The following is a 14288-nucleotide window of genomic DNA, read 5'->3' as shown; positions in this document are numbered from 1 at the left end:
CATGTTGTCAACGTTGTTGTGAGTGGTGACTCGCGCCTCGCGAATTGGTTGAACGAAATCCAGGTTCCGAATGAGACATGCAGAACGGGAAACAAAGCCTCGGGGCGTCGTAGCGAGAGACTTCAAAGCAATACTCGGGCGGAGATCTAGCACGCCTATCGGCCACGTGGAAGCGCACGTTCTCTGCAGGAAATTCGGTTAAGTGCTGGCTGGCTACGGAGCTCGCGGACAGGTTCCTTGAAAGGTGAAGCAGTACCGTCAAAGTCCAGGCCGAGGCACGGCGCTGGAATCCAGGGTGCGGCGGTAGAGACGCGGCTGAGGATAGCGATGGGCCCACTCGAGCCGGCGGGAGCCAAGTCGGGGGGGTGGGGGGCGAAGAGGTACGGTAGTCAGGTAGGTCGTAGGTGGTAGGAGGTACTGTCGTAGGTACTGTAGTAGTAGGAGCAGGCAATGCAGAGCGGTGCGGTGGCAAGACTAATAATCCCGAAGAGACTGTCGTCGGCTGAGCAGCAGGCGGGCGTTCGACTCTGGCTGGCGACGGGAAGGTCGGGAAAGCAGACAGCAGACCAGCGGAAAGCAGAACAGCACTGGAGGACGAGGAGGAGGAAAGCAGCAGCAGCAGCAGCAGCAGCCTCCAGTAGTATCGAGAGTTTGCGTCAAAGGCACCCAGTAGGATCTTCGGCAAGTACCTGTAGTGTGGTCTTCTCAGATGCAGCCTGGACGGCAGGCATTATGATTGTTAGAGTTAACCACGCGCGGGAGAGGCCTTGTCATTCACTGGATTCCCGAGATGGGCAAGCGCATGGAGTTATTGGGTGAAATACCATCACCCTTTGGACACTGGCGCCGCAGGTATTCAGAATGTACACGGGCGGGCGGGCAGCAGCAGCAGTAGAGTGGTTGGTAGGTAAGGTACGGTAGGTAACAGCCCAGTAGTAGTACAGTACGCTCCTAGCGAGCACAAAACGACGTTGCGGATGTACGAGGTGGCATGTATGTATGGATGTATGTACGTACGTACCTATGTACGGAGTATGTATGGTTTTGCACGCGTGCGCGCGCATACGTCGTGTCGCCGGGCCAGCCGTTTGGCGCAAGGAGGTTTTCTGAGTTTTCTCTGCAGGACAGACGTGGTGTCAATAATCCCCGTGCTGCCGCATCATAAATGCACGATGAACGATTAAAAAAATCAATACATAATGCCAGCCTGGCCCATGAAGAGGTGCCTCCTAGTGTGCTGCATCTACCGGACTGGGGGAGCACACGCCATCGACCCCTTCCAAAGCCAAAGCCTTTTTTTCAATCACCAGCGCCCGGGCCGGCGAGCAGCTTGCCAGGACTAGAAAGTCGCTACTGGGCGTGCGTGCGTACGTGCGTGCATGCATCTGCGTCTCTCGCAAAGGCTCGGCCACCGAATCCGCACCATCCCAGCCACTGCACCAGCGAGCGACGCCCTCCTGGATCGAGCCGGTGGGCGGTCTTCCAACATGTGCTTGGAATGAGTCAAGGGACGGGACGATCGACCAGACAAGCTCCCATGAGCGGCCGGCCAATGCTGCCTTGCTCTCTGGGCTCCGTGCCTCGCAGGCAGAGTCTACATGGAGACTGTGAGATGACTGGTGTTGGTGTGCGGACTGTAGTGATTGTGATGAAAATGAAAGCAGTGGTCAACAAGGTGTCTACATGTAATAACTACCTAGGAACGTGAAAATCCGGTATCATCTAATAATAAAATCATGATGGCAGACCCCGGAACGAGCGCCCGGAGGAAGGATGGGCATGCCAGCCATGCCATAAGCCACTCCCGCCTTCTAAAGCTTCTAGAAGCCCTTGACCTTGATCCGTTCATGCTGGCTCTCTCGCCGGCGCAAAGAAGCCAATCACGGAAATGCTGGAATGCAGCTAGGAGAAGGCGATAGGAAAAATTTTAACCACTGCATGCAGATCGGCGCCCCGAGTGGGCGGCGTTGTTGGGCTTCGGTGGAGGGGGGGATGCACAGAAGAGGCTGTACACTGTGTACAGTAGCAGCATACCTGTAGCATGCCTTCCATGATCATGTTTCATGCCGTGGGCCCAGAAAAAGCATCGCCAGCGAACCGATTTTTATTTCCATTTGATTTGCTGGTGACATCGCGTCCCAAAGTAGTAAGTGCAGGAACAGGCGATGGGCCGATGGTGCGGTGCGACAGTCCTCCTTGCAATCGGCTCCTCTCCTGACCAACGGAACGATGATGTGGCAGCCATGGATTCTCCACGTGAGCAGTTGCCGAGCAATACAGTTTCAGCACGCAAGTCAAATGTGGAAGGTTGTTCCCTGCCTCCCGCCGAAAGGAAAGTGGTCGGTTCCTTTGACAAATTTGCCATAATGTTGTTGCTTGTTTGATTGTTTGATTAATGTTGTTGTTGTTGTTGTTCCTGCTGCTGTTGGCTGCTGTTGTTGTTGCGGCTGTTGTTGTTGTTTGCGTCGATTGCTGTAGCTAGCAACAAGCGCAATGAGGCCGCACCACTACATGTACCTCAGGTACCTCCAGTACCCCGTGCGGCCGAACGATGTGGCTGATCGAGACACTCCGCTTCCCAATGGAGACTGCCCGAGTGGGAGGGTGGGAGGGTGAGAGGGCGACTCTGGGTGTCAGTGGGTGAGCGTGCCCCTCCGGCCGCAATTGCCGCCGTCGTCTGCACTCTGCAGTACCGGAACACCGTCCCGGTAGGGCTGCGATCGCTTGGAGCCGGATGAGGAGTGTCCGGGAAAATCAGATAGCGGCTTCGTGCTCCGAAGGAAGCAACTTAATCCCACCCTATTGGACCTCCCATGCCCCGCCCCTCGCCCCTCGCCCCCTTCCGGGCCCTTCCCACCCCACCCAACAGGGTGACTTTAGGCGGGAGCTGGCTCTAGGAGGTAGCGAAGAAAGCGTCACGTGTCACGATCGACCTGCCTGTGACAGTGTGACTGATGTGTGAGACTGTGAGTGACATGCCCTTTTTATCCAGAATCCCTGAGATCCCCGAGACAAAACCGAAGTTGCGGAATCCCTCCCCTCCCTCCCAGGCCTCCATGTCCCTAGGTACATCATTACACCAGGACGGAGGGCACAGACGTCGCTTAGACTTCGCGAGCAGCCGCAGTCCGAGATCATCACCACATGAGCAATCTTCGAGCTCCATCCCCATCTCCATCTTCAGGTCAGGAGAGACGGACGGAGTGCGAGTTTGCCCGCTCCCCAAGGTGGTATTCCATGGCCGCCGAGAGTACAGGTATGTAGTAAATAAGTTAGTAGTGTGAGGTGAAAACTCCCCGTCTTTCACACATGCCTGGACCTGCAAGGCTGCATGTTCCTCGCTAGTAGGTACGTACAGTGGTGCTAGCCGAAGTCGGGAACAACAGACTTGATAATTTCAGAAGTTGTCCGTTTGCGAGCCAAGGCAGTATAGGTCTGAGGTGGTACGTACATGCAGTGTATATAGAAATCCTCGCAAATTGCGGGCCACTGGCTCAGTACCTGATTAAGGTAGTGAGTGTCCACCTGCAAAAAGACATCGCCGGTCACTACCTAATCACCTTGTTCGGAGCGCGCCGAAAATACCTGGTTGCACGTAGCAGTTTTTCTCTATTGATTATATATGATCCGAAGAATCTGCGAAAAGCGCATTCGTCTGCATAGACACACCTGCCTGTACCTTACCTAGGTACCTCATCTATATTCATCCGGTGAATTGCTTCTTGTACAATTGTTGATACCCTCCTGCGTTGTTGTTACCTTCTTCTCCTGAAATTCTTTCATTATCCTGCTACATTTTCACCATCCACAGAGGGCGAGAGGAAGAGAAAGAGCAAGAGAGCAAAAGAGCAAAAATGTGCAAACCAGAATTTCGATCCTTCCTCAAGTCCTTGCCCAAATGCGAGCATCACATGCACCTGGAAGGTGCTCTGACGCCTCACATGCTGTTCAAGTTAGCAGCCAACAAAATCTCGCTTCCGGCCGAAGATCCAGCATTCGCCTCCCCCGAGACTCTGCTGAAACGATACAACGAATTCACTTCTCTCGACGACTTTCTCCATTACTACTACATTGGCATGAGCGTCCTTGTCACCGCGTCCGACTTCGAAAGCCTTGCGTGGGATTACTTTGAGCATGCTTCTGCGGACGGTGTAGCTCACGCCGAAGTAAGTGCCATCTCTTCTTATCGAGCTGGGTGGAAAGGAACAACTTGACTAATTCTCGCACCCAGGTCTTCTTTGACCCGCAAGCTCATCTCTCCCGAGGAGTATCCTACGACACCGTTCTTACTGGCTTCAATGCAGCCCGCAAGCGTGCAAGTATCGAGCTTGGCATCACAAGCGAGTTGATCTGCTGTTTCTTGCGACATGTGCCCGTGCCCGAATGCCTTGCCACTTTTGATCTCCCCGAGGTGCAGGCCAGCTACCAGCGCGGTGATATTATTGGGATCGGCCTCGACTCGAGCGAGATGAACTTCCCCCCGGAGATGTTCCAGAACATGTACCAGGGAGCGAAGGAGCTTGGTCTGCGGCGGACCGCGCATGCAGGTGAAGAAGGCCCACCGGAATATATCAGAAATTCCTTGGATCGCTTGGATGTGCAACGGATCGATCACGGCATTCGTCTCGCGGAGGATCCTGAGCTTCTGGCGAGGGTGGCATCAGCAGGGACGTTGTTGACAGTGTGCCCCATGAGCAATGTCCTCCTACGATGTGTGACCGAGGTTGCAGAAGTTCCTATCAGAAAGTTCTTGGACGCTGGCGTCAAGTTCTCGATCAATTCTGACGATCCTGCTTACTTTGGCAATAATTACATCTTGGACAATTACGTCGCCGTGCAGGACGCATTCGAGCTGACGGTGGCAGAGTGGAAGCAAATCTGTCAGAACAGCATCGAGGGAAGTTGGTGCCAACAAGCCAGGAAAGATGAAATGCTGTCACAGCTAGAGCAAGTGATCAGCAACTGGGAAGCAGCAACAGCACATCCGTGAAAAGCCGGGTGACAAATAATCAATCTTGCCGTGAAATGCGCCGACCTTTCTCGTTTGTACCTGTTCACATCTCAGGTCATACCTCATCGGCCCCTTAGCCCTCTCGCTCTCTCTCTCTTCCTGTACTACAACAAACAAACATTCGACTGCGCATGTCGTTGTAAAGAAGAACAAGGGGAAAGGCCGACGGAACGAAACAAAACATCCCCTCGCAATCCCACGGCAAGCCGCAACACATCATACTCGCCTTTTCCACGGGAAAACGTCCCCCTAGTAAGGTCCAGTCCAGTCCAGTCCAGTCCAGTCCATGGTCAATCCAGTCTATGGTCAGTCCGGTCCATGGTCAGTCCAGTCCCAGTCCAGTCCAGTCCATGGTCAGTCCAGTCCATGGTCAGTCCAGTCCATGGTCAGTCCAGTCCATGGTCAGTCCAGTCCATGGTCAGTCCAGTCCATGTTCATCCATCTATCCATCCAACTCATTCAATCATCCTCAACCTGTCATCACAAATACGAGCTTCAAAATCATCCCCTCCTTGTAATTAGGGAGTTTCAAAAAAGTCCCCCCCCCCCGTCTTGGTAGCTAGCTAGCTAGCTGTCTTACCTTACCTGACTCCTAAGGGGTAACCTACCTACCTCATATGATTGGATGTACCACAGAAGTGAAGGTTGTTTGTGCACCTGCCTACCTAGGTGGTGCCTTCCTTTCATAACAAGCTACAAGGGAGGTACTACCTCCTACAAGCTAAGGTATGGTAAACGACGAACGAAATGAGCTCATCATCCTCATCATGATCCTCATCATCCTCGTGGATACAGGTAGGATGGGTTGGGCATCATAGAATCAATCAGAACTTGGTACACTTTAGATTTTTTGACTAGATGATTACCGGGTGGTGGTATGTAGTACAGTTAAAGGTATCTAAGCGAAGCTACCAGGTAAGGTAGGTAGGTATCCAGCTAGCATCTTCCCTCCCCTTCCTCATCGTTTGGATAGAACATTCAGCCAGCGTGCGTGCTTTTTTGACTTTGTTCTTCACGGATCGTACCCATTCCGAAAGAAAAGAAAGAAAAACGGTCCAATCCAAGGAGGCCCCAGGGGAGGCAATTTTTGAAACAATCTTGTGAAGAAACGATTCGTGCTACCTACATACAAGGTACCTGTTACCTGTTACCTGACATACCTTACCTGCTACCCAAGAAACTCTTTTGCTCCTTCTCCACAGATGCCCCAAACGTTGAAACCGTTTTCTTTTTCATCTTCCCCTCCCATCCCTTCGCATTTTCTCGGAAACGCTACTACCCGTGAAGAAAAGCGAAAGCGAAAAGAAAAACGCACGTTTTTAGTGGATCCGACGATTCACGAGGAGGAAGGAGGGAAGATGCTAGATGATGATGACTTGACATGACATTTCCAAACCGGTCTCCCCCGGATTCACACGTTTTACAATACATGTCGGTGCACCGCACCCGCACCCGCACACGCATGCGCCCCCTCCCCTCCCCCCCTCCCCTCAACAAACATCATCATCATCATCATCATTCATCAAGATGAAGAAAATGAGATAAGCCAAAGTACCTAGGTAAAAGGTTAAAAAAGGTGAAAAGAAAAGGTTCACCTTATGATAATCTAGGTACAGTAGGTAGCTACCTACCGTATCTCCATACCTGACATACCTAGTTCCATCCATAGGTTTTCTCACTTCCCTCGGCTTACTACTTTAAGTAACTGAGTAAGGTAGCAATCTGACCCCCCCCCCCCCCCCCAAAACGTCGAAACTTATAATTTCTTGGTTGTCGAGTCATGACATAGTAAATACCTACCTTCCTACCTACCTACCCGGTAGCTAGGTACATACCTAAGGTAACAGTCATGTTACATGTACGGCCACTCACCGATACAAACCTTGTATAATAAAGCTAAGGTATACACATATGCATTTGATTCGAGAGAGAGAGAGAGAGAGAGATACCCAAAAAGGGAAAAAGAAACGGTCTGGTCCTTGCTTTCTTTCCCCCCTGAAGAAAAAACAAAACGGTTGCAACAGAAACAGATACACTACTGTAGTCGTGAAGAATCTGTTACTACCTACGCAGCGGTAGAACCAAAAACTAGAAAAACTAAAAAGAAAAAGAGGAAAAAAAAAACAAAAAAACAAAAAACCCCCCCCAGTCTACCGTGCATACAGGGTATCGACATGTAATGTCAAACCAGGATATGAGAGGCGTCATACATCTGACGCTAGTCCCCAAATGGCAGTATTTCAGACGACGGTTCAAGGATGCTCATTGCGGCTCAACATGGGCAAGGGCAAGTGAAGCGATGCGACGTTGGAAACAATAAAATCAATGCTCTTGTTTACCGGTCTTCTCACCGAGCGCAATCACTCACAGTGTGTATGTGGCTTGTCGTGTGCTGCAGCAGCACCGCAAACAAGTCCTTCCCAAATGTCTATGGTACAGAACAATCTCCCAAAATGCCCGCCCGTCCGTTCCCCCCCCCCACTACCCACCCCCCGTTCAATTCGCTACAGCACGCTGAGCGTATGCCAAAAAAGAACCTTTTCGTCTCCAAGCGCCAAAACTCTTCTCCTTGCGGGTATCTCGATGCAGAAACATGTCCGTTGCGCACCTGTACACCTTTCTGCATCCTTGCAGAAAGTGTTGAAACCTGCCACGTCCCGGGGTGACGTGACTGTTTCCATGAAAAGAAAATCGTTCACATTTCGTCCGTCCGTCCGTCCGTTCGTTCGTTCGCTCTCCTCTTCCCGCCCGCCCGTTGCATCGCACAAGTATCTACAGAGAAAAGTTGTCGGTTGCGGTTTTTCGCGCAGAGAAAAGAATCGCCCATCCACTTGACAACATCGACCACTAGTAATGTTGTTGTCGTTGTTGTTGTTGTTGTTGTTGCTGCTGTTGCTGCTGTTGTTGTTGTTGTTGTTGTTGATCGTTGGAGGGACCAGCCCCTGTGCCTGGGTCGTGGAAGGGTGTCCTGGAGCACGTGCGTAAGCCTGTGTTCATGCCGCTCAAGTCCATATCGGATCTGGCGTATTTACGAACCCTCCTCGGAACCCTCCCAGTGAGTAGCCATATATTTGCTGTTCTTCTCGCGGGGTATACGATTGAGGCGGGAAGTTCGGCGATGGCATCGCACTCCAGCCAGTCTGGACCGACGTGAAGCTAGGTGGCACACTGGGTACTTCGAGATAGGACGCGTGCATGGCAGCCGACTGGCTCGGTACTGGATGTAAGAGGGATGGCGCGAAGGCTGGGCTAGGGTTGCCGATGCTCGTATAGTTCAGCGTGTCGGGCGTGACCACCATCGGTGAGCCATGCTGCATGGCCATTTGTTGCGACTGGATGACTCTATTTCGGAAATCGAGTGCCATCTGCTGAGGGAAATGCATCAAAGAGGCAATCTCCATCGAATTTTGGTCCATCACTCGTTGCGATTGCATCGCATCCGTCACGCTGATGATCTGCTCAAGCGGCGATAGTGCTACTCTCGCGCAGAATGCGGATCCAAGATCGGGATAAAGTGGCTCCAGGGCAAGCGCGGTCGCATAGAAATGGGAGAGCGTGAGCAGTGCGGGACCTCGCCCTCCTTGAGTCTGTAATAATAACGTCGGTACCCAGAATAGCCATTTTCGCAGCAGATACAGATGACTGTATTGCTCGTCGGGGGTCTGTGCTGGACTCGAGACGTGCAATCGCTGTAGATATTGTAGAAGTTGCCCAATCCAATACGATTCTGCCTCATGCCCGACAACGAAGCCTTGCAGCCGCTGTGATGCATGGATAGTATTGCTAAGAATGGTGTTGCGATTCTCCTCGTCGAGGGAAGGACGCCGTGAGGGATAAGCTCCGACGAAGAGGTCTTCCTCGGTGATGTATTCGGCGAAGATTGACTCGTATTTCCAGGAGTGCATCGCTGATAAGACAGACTGAATGCCGGCGCGCAGCGACGACCAACTTCGCCTGTTCACCATCGTCAAATCCCGATCTGATCGTGGTTTCCTGCACGTTGAACGACTTACCAATCAGTAGCCTGCCACAGCAGGAGTAGCGAGCATGCGAGAACGGCATCGGCAACTTGGTGGGAGAAGTTGCCAATGGCCTCGTGCAAGCCTCGCAGCGCGATCGTGCCATGCTGAATGTGCAAATTTCTAGTTTCGTTCGATGACCGGCTCCAGGCGAGGTGATTGGCGGAGAAGGACAGGAGAGCATGCATGACGAATGGATACGTTGCAGCAATGCTCAGGAACTTTGGCACTTTCTGCGTCCATATCGTCAGGTTGGTTGTGCCTTTGAGCATCAGATCGTTCGAGATTGCAGACAGGTGATGTATGAGTCGTAGATCATTCTTGGAATACTCATGCGTTTGAGGCGGCGGGAAAACCTGGAGGGCAGGATAGGGAAAGCTCCCCGTCTGTTGCCAGAGATCGATTCGACTTTCAGTGTCGGGAGAGAATGACAGTGGGGTCTGCTCTGGACTTGAGCGGCCTTCAGCGTCAGAGCCAACGTTTTCCATATAGTCGCATCGCACTTGATGCTTGGTACAATTCCGACTACACTGCTGGTCAGTACAATTTCTCCCTCTCTCGCTCCACAAGCCTTTCTCGACAGCACTCTCACCATTGTGGGAAGGTCTCGTCACAACGAATGTGCCGCCGCTTGCATGTCTTGCATCCCTTTCGACTCTTCGTGTGACTTCTCCGCGACGGACCAGTGCCCTGTCCTGTCATGATCAAGCAATGACAGCCAGCCCGAAGTGCAGGCTAGTGTGGTGATGGTTGTACACTGGAGCAATATCGAGAGTGGCTGAAGGCGGGCTGCTGTGCCGAGGGAACGGCGTTGTGCTCCAGCGTCAGAAGTGGGTGCAGCTCTCCGTCGTGGTGGGAAGCAGGAGATGTGGTCAGTCGATCCCGGGCTGTGCCCAAAACAAGCAGGCAGATGGGCCTCCGAGCAGCGAAAGCAAGGATGGGAGTCCGTAGCTCAGGCTGGAGAGCGATAGGCGGTGACGGGGGCGGCGTTGGAAGTAGTTTAATCCGAAAGCGACTGTGGGCGGGCAGAAAGGGAATGTACGAAAGAAGAAGAAGAGGAAGGAAGGAAGGAAGGAAGGAAGGAGGCACTGGAGGAAGGGAAGGATGGATGAGGTGGTGATGAATGTCCAGAATGGAAGTGAAATGGAAGTGAATAATCAATTGAGCCGGGAGGTGGGGCACGGGCAGGCTGGCTGCTGATGGGGCTGACGGTATGATAGAAGTAGGCAGGCAACGTTGCGGTGTCGAGACGGGAGCGATCAGGATCACCGATGGATAGGTCAGGTAGTCGGAGAACTAGGTGAGCAGTGAGCACTGAGCAGCCAGACGTAGACAGCTCGACGGGTGGTATTGTACTGTACCTGGCACGCTGCAGTTGGGGGCGCTGGAAATAGACAGTGGTCGGTCTAAGCTCGAATGGTGCTGGTCAGGTAGGAGAGCACCCTGGACGGGCGGGCAAGAGCCCGGGCTGGGAGCATGTGAGCCTGTGAGAGCGTGTGACGGCGAGAGGAGGCCCTCGTGTGTATGACATCGGTCGGCATGCATGGCATGGGAAGGGATAGGAAGGGAAGGGGAGGGAAGGGACGGGCACTGAGCTGAGCGAGCGTCTGAGCGTGGTTGCCAGCCCAGCACCAGCACCAGCACCAGCGTGCCAGAGCAAGCAAGTGCGAAGTGGAAAAGAGGCTTTTGCCGTGCCCCCGTGCCTCCGTGTGCACATCCACCGGGCAGACAATAGAACTACCTGACCTGACCTGACCTGCTAACCTCCTAGCGCTGGAGGCTGTCGGTCATCGCTACCTCACACTAAACGCTGCTAGGCTGACAGCAGCCAGAACTTAGAAGCGCGGAGCACTTCTTCACACTACTGCGCCTCAAGCGTGCAACGGGCCCTGGCGGTCCAATAGGAAGCGAACCTCGCCGGCGCTGCCCATTGCGGTCGTTCCTGGGCCCATGTTCCTCTCACCGAACTTCGAACGTCCCAAAGCCAGCCTTCTGGGAGCGGGAGGCTTCTCGCTTGCTGCTGCTGCTGCTGCTGCTACTGCTGCTACTACTGCTGCTGCTGTTACTGCTACTACTGCTGCTGCTGTTACTGCTACTGCTGCTCCTGCTCCTGCTCCTGCTGCTACTACGCACGCTACGTACGCCACAAGCAGGAGCAATCGACCATAGAGCACAGCATCATACCGCGCCTCCTACCACCAGTCGCCGCCGGGTCCTGTCATGCTCGGGAGATCTGCAGGGACCGAGGGGCTCTTCCGGAGCACATAGTGTGCACTACTGTGCAGTGCAGGACCGCTGGAATGGAAGGTGCCAATACTAATCTTCCCGCCCGAGCTTCGAGCTTCCAGCTGGGAGCTTCCGGGCCTTCGTGTGTGTGTTATTAGGTAGGTACCTTACATGTAATCATTACTCTGCTCAGCCTCTGTCACATCACATTGGCAGCCGGAGCGTCAGCACCGCACGGCGACGCGCCTGATCTTGCCCCCACCCGCACCAGCAGCTGCTGTGACTGCTTGTGCGGTGCGGTCGCGAGTCTTGTTGTGGCGACTTTCCCAGGCAGTATTGATACCTGGTACATACTACATTTCTCACGCTGGACCGATGTCAAAAAAATCTGGAGCCAAGGCCTCACTAGTTCAATAGCGCGCGCGCGGGAGGCGCCAGCGGCAGGTCCAAAAATAGCGCATTAGAGCTAGCAACACTAATCAGGTCGGTGTTCACTAGTATTCGAGCATATCTCGCCCTCGACTGTGATTAGTAGAACAGAATCGGAGGTACTGAGCTCGCGGATCGCCGTCGACTCTCGCAGGTTGCGGTGTCTGCTAGCGTTTGATGCCTTCGGGGCGCCCTGTGGCTTGGAGCATTATTCTTTGCCTAGGTAAGGTAATACTGCACCAGACGCTATGCCAGGTCCCCCCAACTTCCATCTAGCTGTCCGCGATTCGGTTGCTATGTGCGGCACTTCCTACACACCCACACCATGCCACGTTTGGGACCGACGTGGCACTTGCAGCGGTGTTTGCTAGGTATACTGGACAACGCTCTGGAGAGTCATCACCTACACGTATTGGCCTGCCGGCCTTGCCTCCAGCTGTATCGCTTAGCTTAGCTCAGCCGCTCAATCACTCGCCTGTCCCTGAGATGCACATGGGATGCCTGGTCTCGCATGATCGCGGTAAAAAGCACAATAGCCGTTATTGATCCGCTTTGCATACCACCAGTATACACTCCTGCACGCACGAGTCACTTACACCTGTCACCTATCTTACCACCAACAACAGCAACATCAGCTTATACTCGAGCAGCAGGATCTGCAGCACCGCAGGGACCTTCATCTGTATATGTAACGGTAAGGTAACTGCTCTCCGCCTCTACTACTACTAGTCTGGTGATGCTTACATAGTGCATGACGTCGACAATCTCTGCATGACCGAAGAGCTGCCTGAGCTATACAGGTATTTGGCTCTCTTCATATTACATCGCTCCGGATCTATTCTCGAAATCCAATCTGAATTTCGTACCTCTACAAGATCGTTGGCTTCACCCTCATGTTGGTACTGCAAGTTGGCTGCTCCCTAAAAAAACCCCCAACCCATGCTAGTGAGGTACTTGTCTTGATAGCCGTCGGTAAAGCTCGATCCGAGGCTTCTAGGATGCAGATCTGGAAGACGCCTAAGCCGCTTGGTCTCTAGTTCTATAAAAAGAACATTGCTCCACGATCTGCGACGACAACTACACTTAGTACACTACTCCGACATGTACTTGCGTACTAGTCTGCTATGCAGAACATTTGCTAGTGTCTGACCGTCTCGGAGAGTACATACTAGACAGGCTTTTGCGATTGCTGGCGAGTGCCGGCTATTGAACCATTCATTCACTCATGTTTTGCCAGATACTCAAATTCCGCTGAATAATGGGCCCCGGAACTTTGTGCTGCACATCAAGGGAAAGGCAGTCCTCGAGCAATGCCCGTCGTTGGCGGCGTGCACTTTGTTTGTTCAAAGGCTGTTTCCGCGCAGAGCCTCGTACAGAAGCGAGTGTTGGATGGTTTGGTGGTCTGCGCGCAATTCTTGAACCTTCCACTGCAGCCGATTACAGCAATCACTACCTGACCTTACAGAATATGCAGGAATAGACATGGGGATGATGCGATGCACCTACCGCCATGGTCCTTCGCACCCCCTTCCCTCCACTCCAAGTCAAGTAAAAGGGAGAGAGGAAGAGAATAGGTCAGCTATATTTGAACCTAGGTACCTAAGATATAGATACACTGAGGGCTGGCGATTGGACATCTGATCATCTTGCCCACATCATCATTACTTGGGGCTTTTCGTGTTGATGTTAGGACAAAGAATAGCTTCGCACAGAGACCTATCGAACCTGGCCAATTGCGCATCGCACCGTAGGGATTTGCAGCAAGCTCCCGCCGACCCGATTTGCTTCTCGCAGGGTCGGATCTCGGAGGTCTGGTCGTAGTGTCGGACATAAACATGAAAGCGTGTTCGCAAGCGGCAAAGCTGTGTGCCCTACGTCGAATGACCCTGCTGGTCTGCTGCACTACATGGCCGCAACCAATATTATGGTGGGCCAACCGGTTCTCATGGGTACGCACGCATTTTCGAGCACGCGTCCACACTATTGTCCCAATCTGACGTGATCGAAACATTTTCCGGGATCTCAGCTGAAGGACTCGATTAATTTTTCCGTTTCTGTAAGGAGGTGTAGGGTTGCACAGCCTCACGGTAGGGGCGAGATTGCGAGCATTATATCAAACTTCGAGCGCTCAAGGATCGTTTCGCGACCTCGACTGCAACACTAGGGGACTTTTTAGAGGCACTTGATCTGCGAGCAGGCCTGCGTAGTGGACAACCCAGCGCTCAAGGTTTGCAGATCTGCAAGTACTCCGTTGCTATTTTATGTTGCGTTGGAAGTATAATTTTGGAGGCTGTGTCAAAAAAGCATCTCACATTCTTTTCGCTTAGCTTCTTAGGGCAGCATTTTCTCTACAAACGGTGCCATAGAGGGCTCTGACCCCCTGGGACTGTTCTGAAGTACAACAGTACAGCAGCAAAAGCGCACACTGCCGACCGAGAAAGTAATTATAGCTAATAACAGCCACGGATGTCCCGTGCAGGGAGGGCGAGTGGTAGTAGAGAGAGGGAGCTGGCGCCGACGCGACATCTTCGGCTCGATTCGAGCCGAAAGACAATTTAATTGTCAGAGTCTGTCCTATGGACCAAAAGTCTCGGGGGGGAGGG

General features: G+C 52.9%; 3 protein-coding genes across 3 annotated transcripts; 2 read left to right on the top strand and 1 right to left on the bottom strand.

The window, feature by feature from the left end:
* Positions 1 to 3732: 3732 nt before the first annotated feature.
* Positions 3733 to 5476, top strand: SEPMUDRAFT_147089 (adenosine deaminase). Its single transcript, XM_016904073.1, has 2 exons — positions 3733 to 4166; positions 4232 to 5476. The coding sequence occupies exons 1-2, from the start codon at positions 3855 to 3857 to the stop codon at positions 4988 to 4990; spliced, it is 1071 nt and encodes a 356-aa protein (XP_016763244.1). The 5' UTR covers positions 3733 to 3854; the 3' UTR covers positions 4991 to 5476.
* Positions 5477 to 7505: 2029 nt separating this feature from the next.
* On the bottom strand, positions 7506 to 10108 carry SEPMUDRAFT_123488 (uncharacterized protein). Its single transcript, XM_016901843.1, has 3 exons — positions 9623 to 10108; positions 9025 to 9555; positions 7506 to 8965 (listed from the first exon to the last, which is right to left on the bottom strand). The coding sequence occupies exons 1-3, from the start codon at positions 9730 to 9732 to the stop codon at positions 8014 to 8016; spliced, it is 1593 nt and encodes a 530-aa protein (XP_016763243.1). The 5' UTR covers positions 9733 to 10108; the 3' UTR covers positions 7506 to 8013.
* Positions 10109 to 10980: 872 nt separating this feature from the next.
* On the top strand, positions 10981 to 13687 carry SEPMUDRAFT_114245 (uncharacterized protein; the record flags this gene model as incomplete). Its single annotated transcript, XM_016901082.1, has 2 exons — positions 10981 to 11168; positions 13480 to 13687. The coding sequence occupies 2 exons, from the start codon at positions 10981 to 10983 to the stop codon at positions 13685 to 13687; spliced, it is 396 nt and encodes a 131-aa protein (XP_016763242.1).
* Between the last annotated feature and the right edge of the window lie 601 nt (positions 13688 to 14288).

Source organism: Sphaerulina musiva (assembly GCF_000320565.1).
Source record: "Sphaerulina musiva SO2202 unplaced genomic scaffold SEPMUscaffold_2, whole genome shotgun sequence".
NCBI lineage: Eukaryota > Fungi > Ascomycota > Dothideomycetes > Mycosphaerellales > Mycosphaerellaceae > Sphaerulina > Sphaerulina musiva.
The sequence above is the reverse complement of the archived record's forward strand: the minus strand, read 5'-3'. Positions and strand labels throughout refer to the sequence as shown.

What these genes read in the sequence shown, in the direction of transcription:
- SEPMUDRAFT_147089 (XM_016904073.1), top strand. Translation starts at nt 3,855, where the DNA reads ATGTGCAAACCAGAATTTCGATCCTTCCTCAAGTCCTTGCCCAAATGC. An exon ending in ACGGTGTAGCTCACGCCGAA is followed by an intron (nt 4,167 to 4,231) that starts GTAAGTGCCATC and finishes TCTCGCACCCAG; the next exon opens with GTCTTCTTTGACCCGCAAGC.
- SEPMUDRAFT_123488 (XM_016901843.1), bottom strand. Translation starts at nt 9,732, where the DNA reads ATGACAGGACAGGGCACTGGTCCGTCGCGGAGAAGTCACACGAAGAGT. An exon ending in GACGAGACCTTCCCACAATG is followed by an intron (nt 9,556 to 9,622) that starts GTGAGAGTGCTG and finishes CCAGCAGTGTAG; the next exon opens with TCGGAATTGTACCAAGCATC. An exon ending in CTGTGGCAGGCTACTGATTG is followed by an intron (nt 8,966 to 9,024) that starts GTAAGTCGTTCA and finishes GATGGTGAACAG; the next exon opens with GCGAAGTTGGTCGTCGCTGC.